This window comes from Meleagris gallopavo, unplaced genomic scaffold, assembly GCF_000146605.3.
Source record: "Meleagris gallopavo isolate NT-WF06-2002-E0010 breed Aviagen turkey brand Nicholas breeding stock unplaced genomic scaffold, Turkey_5.1 ChrUn_random_7180001957646, whole genome shotgun sequence".
NCBI lineage: Eukaryota > Metazoa > Chordata > Aves > Galliformes > Phasianidae > Meleagris > Meleagris gallopavo.
The window spans coordinates 13,429-17,206 of record NW_011217719.1 but is presented as its reverse complement, the minus strand read 5'-3'; the positions used below and the strand labels follow the sequence as shown (position 1 = coordinate 17,206).

At 54.8% G+C, this 3,778-nt stretch overlaps 1 protein-coding gene across 1 annotated transcript in view; it reads left to right on the top strand.

Annotated features, from left to right (window-relative positions):
* Positions 1 to 23: 23 nt before the first annotated feature.
* Positions 24 to 3,778, top strand: part of LOC109365179 — a 12,236-nt gene continuing 8,481 nt past the window's right edge. Inside the window, exons 1-7 of the mRNA XM_019611894.2 lie at positions 24 to 524; positions 848 to 907; positions 1,444 to 1,539; positions 1,987 to 2,094; positions 2,448 to 2,510; positions 3,166 to 3,313; positions 3,597 to 3,775. Of these exons, the coding sequence (XP_019467439.1) occupies positions 248 to 524; positions 848 to 907; positions 1,444 to 1,539; positions 1,987 to 2,094; positions 2,448 to 2,510; positions 3,166 to 3,313; positions 3,597 to 3,775 (931 nt within the window). The 5' untranslated portion in view covers positions 24 to 247. The remainder of the gene's footprint in view (positions 525 to 847; positions 908 to 1,443; positions 1,540 to 1,986; positions 2,095 to 2,447; positions 2,511 to 3,165; positions 3,314 to 3,596; positions 3,776 to 3,778) is intronic.

The window sequence follows — 3,778 nt, the reverse complement described above, 5'->3', positions numbered from 1 at the left end:
GCCGTGGCTCTGCTGCTGGCTGAGCGCGCTCTGTGCCCGGGGGTGTCCCAGGGGGAGCTCAGAAGATGTGTGCTGGGAAAAGCGGGAGCCTTTCTGCTCCGGCTTCCTGCTGCTCCCCATAGATGAATCCTGGTTTCCAGCAGAGACCCCCGGCCGGAGCCCAGAGGAAGGAACAGGCATCGTTTCCTCCAGTGCTTTAGCGTGAGATACAGCAGGGATTTCCCAGAAGAAAGCCCTGACGGGCTGTATGCGCTTCCGTGCAGTCCTAGAGGGGTGTTGCACGTGGCCTGGAGAGAGCATTTGGAAAGCTGCCGAGTCACCCTGGCCACTCTGCAGCCTTGGCAGTCCCGGCCTGAGTCTCCCACCCCATTGCTTGACCCCTCCCCAGTCACTAAGGGAAAAGGAGATCTCAACATGCAGTTGGAACATCTCTCATCTGTTCTCGATTCTAGATGATGCCACTGATGCTCCTTATCAAGATGATTGGGTGGATACTGTTTTTGTGCCTCAGGGGAAACCCAGAGGTAAGTTGGGAGTGTCTGTTTCCTCGAAGGCAGAAAAATTAGCGCTGTCATAGTTTATTCGGGTACTTAAGAACCTCCAAAGGTCTTTCAAGTCTCCTTGTGCCTTAAAGGCCCTGTTCTGTACACAGTTCTTGGAAAACTGTCACATTTCAGTGGGAAAGCAGCCCTTGCCATTCTTTGGAGGAGAGAATCTTACCTTTGCTGTTTGGGCCATGTCTTTCCCCGACCTGCCACCAGTCCTTGCAGGTCACTGCAGAAAGACCAGGCCCCAAGGTGCAGTGGAAGCTCTCCTCACCTGTGTCTGATCACATTTGTGCCTGCAGGCCCTCCTGGTGGATTACCAGAATGGAGTCCTGTCGCTAAGCTTGGGCTGGATGCCAGAGGTAAGTCACCAGCCTTCATCTCACGCTCTCTGCTCACATGTGGTTGTGGTAGTTCAGGAAGGGTTCAGGTTTTCACTGCCCAGTGATTTCTACTCCACGAGAAGCCTGGGTAGTCACTGTTTCTTGGGTGCTGCGTGCTCCCAGTGTCCCGTTGGCTTTGTCTCTGTATGTCAGAGATCTCTCCAGTAAGAAAACCCAAAGTTCTTCCATGCTGTCTCTGAGGACTGTTTCACACAGCCCGGAGAGAGTATCCGGAAAGCTGCTGAGTGCCAGCCAACTGCCCACCTGGCGCCTCTGCAACTTGCATAGCTCTGTTATGCAGCTGTGTAGATTGCAGGGTGTGATGGAAAGTTCTCCTCATCCTTTGGGTGCAGAAGTGCCTCCAGGGAAGGCCAGGCAAAAAGCCTTGGCTGCCTCCTGTGCTGGAGCCCCACAGGCGTCCCAGGGGTGGCTGTTGTCTTTATTGACTTCACCAAAGAGACCACTCAGTTCAACACTTTGTTTGTCTGAAATGTATTTTCATGCTTTCTGTTAAGGTCCTGAGAGACGGAAAGAGGCACTGAAAAGCGGAAAATATCCGCAGAGGCTCTCCCATGTCCTGAAGAAAATCATGAAGGAGAAGGCAGCACATGGTGGGTGTCTTTCCGTCTGCTCACTGAAAGACTGGGGAAGCTGAGTTTCTAGATAGATACATGGAGAAACTGTAGTGTGCAGAGCAGGAAGGGATGGATCAGAGCCCTGCTGTGGCGGCGCCTGTGTCTGAACTGGTTGTAGCATCACCGTGCAACTTGCCAGAATCGCACAAGGCGCACCGTGAACAAGAAGCCTGCCTGCAACCTGCTGGCCTCCCAGCAGGACAGGGCTTGTTGTCTGTGCTCGCAAACTGGAAAGTGTGCAGCACTTGTTTGTCTCACAGAATGGCATGCAGTCTGGAGTAGGAATGAGGTGCACCACAAAAAGCCCAGGCTTCGTTCCTAAACTGTACTGATGTGTCTAGAGAACTGGTGCCTCCCGAAGATGCCATCTTCCTGATGAGAAGCAGTTACTTATGGCCCCACTCTCTTACCTCCTTTCTAAAGAGACAGACGGAGAGCCTGTGCACAGGGATGCATTTCAGCGAGGCAGCCGTCTCACGCTGCACGTCCCTTCGGGAGAAACAGAGGCCACGCACACGACCGGCGCTCCAGGTAAAGGCCCTCGTAGAGCTCCGTGCCGTGGTTAGAGGTTGCTCCCCTCCCATCAGACCCAGTTCCCAGGGACTTAGGAACTTTGGCCAGGGGAACAACGTTCAGCAGATGAGGAGAGGAAACAGGACCCTCCAACGTACCTCCCTCCCAAGTCCCTGCATTCCAGAGCTTGCTGCGCCTCCCTTGAGGCGCCTGGCACACCAGCAGCCCGGAGCGGGATCCCTCCTGCAAACTGAGGTCCGGAGGGATGCACTGCCTCATAGATGGGGCAGTGGCATAGAAGGAGCCTCCCCGTCCTGCCTCCTCTTTGCCTGCACCACGCTGAGACTTTGCCTTTCTCTCATTCTTCACAGTGCTGTCAGAGCCCCAGAAAGCCCAACACAACTGGATCTATGGGTTTTTTCTGAAGAATCCAGGTAAGCAACAATCAGGCAGGAGTTCATAACGAGGAGAAAAGTAGGAGCATGCAAGTTGTGCCCATGCTGGGGGAAAGGCAAAAAGGGAGAGGCAGGTTCAGGTGCCTGCGGAGAGGGCCTGACTCTGCCCCCGAGTGAGAAGGGGGAGATCAGGCCAGCACTCCCTGCCCGACACAGCAATTGCTCTTGTCCACGTCATTCATAGCAGCAATTGGTTGAGCAGATCCACACGCTCTCCTTCTGCTCTAAGGAGTTTTCTTGAGTCACACAACGTGTCCCAAGCGGTCACGGTGTGCCTGCCTGCAGCAGCACTACCCAGCCTCACGAGGCGAGGGTGGGCGAGTGCAAAAGAAATCTTAGAGCATGATGGAGAAGGAGGAGCAAATCCATGGCCCAGGAAGATCTGGACCGTGGCAAAGTCACAGTGTAAACAAAGCTGAAAGGCAGAAAAGAGGCTCCAGAGTGCGTTGATGTGCAGCGCCTTTGGGAGTTCCCTTTGCTTCCCCTGGAATCAGGGAAAGCATTGCAGCCTGAGGATTTTCACTTGTTCCAGGAGGCCAACAAAATGAAAAAGAGCATTCTGTGGCAATGTCAGACCTCCTGCGAGGCTGCCGGTATGGCACAAGACACAGCAATGACCACATTATTCCTCCAGGTGTGGATGCTGAAGGACGTGCAAACGCCGAACAAGTTAAAGATGCACAGAAGTTGTACCTGGAACTTGCCGTATCTGTTCCAGTTTCCCTATTGCTAGGGATGATTCTGTGCTGTCTTCTTTTCTGGTGGTGCAGGAAGAGAAAGCAGTAAGTTGTTGTTCACCCCCACCCCCATCCCGCCCAACTCTTTACCGTAGGGCTGCCGTGAGCCAGGAGGCATTTCTGGTTAAAGCAGCACAGAGAGGCCAGTTAGTTGTTGGCTAACACGGTCTGAGATCTATGCTGTCAGATGTTTGAATTGGCACGGCCATTCCTGCAGCCCGTTCTTAGTGCTGGGCCCGAGACAGGCTGGGAGCTGCAGGCGGCTCTTTGCCATTGAGGAAGGAGAGCAGGGGCTCTGCTGTGCCTCAGCACGTTCTTCTCTGCGCAGGCGCCTGGCTGCAGCTGATGAAGCGCAGGACGATGCCAGCAGCGACAGCTCGCAGTCAGACGAAGAGTCTGCTGACCTCGAGTGGCCCGACAGACGGACACCCCGCCAACCACCTGTGCGGGAACAACCTGTCCACCTGCCGCAGGGCACCACCAGAGCGGCCCCTGCCAGGCTGGACAGCC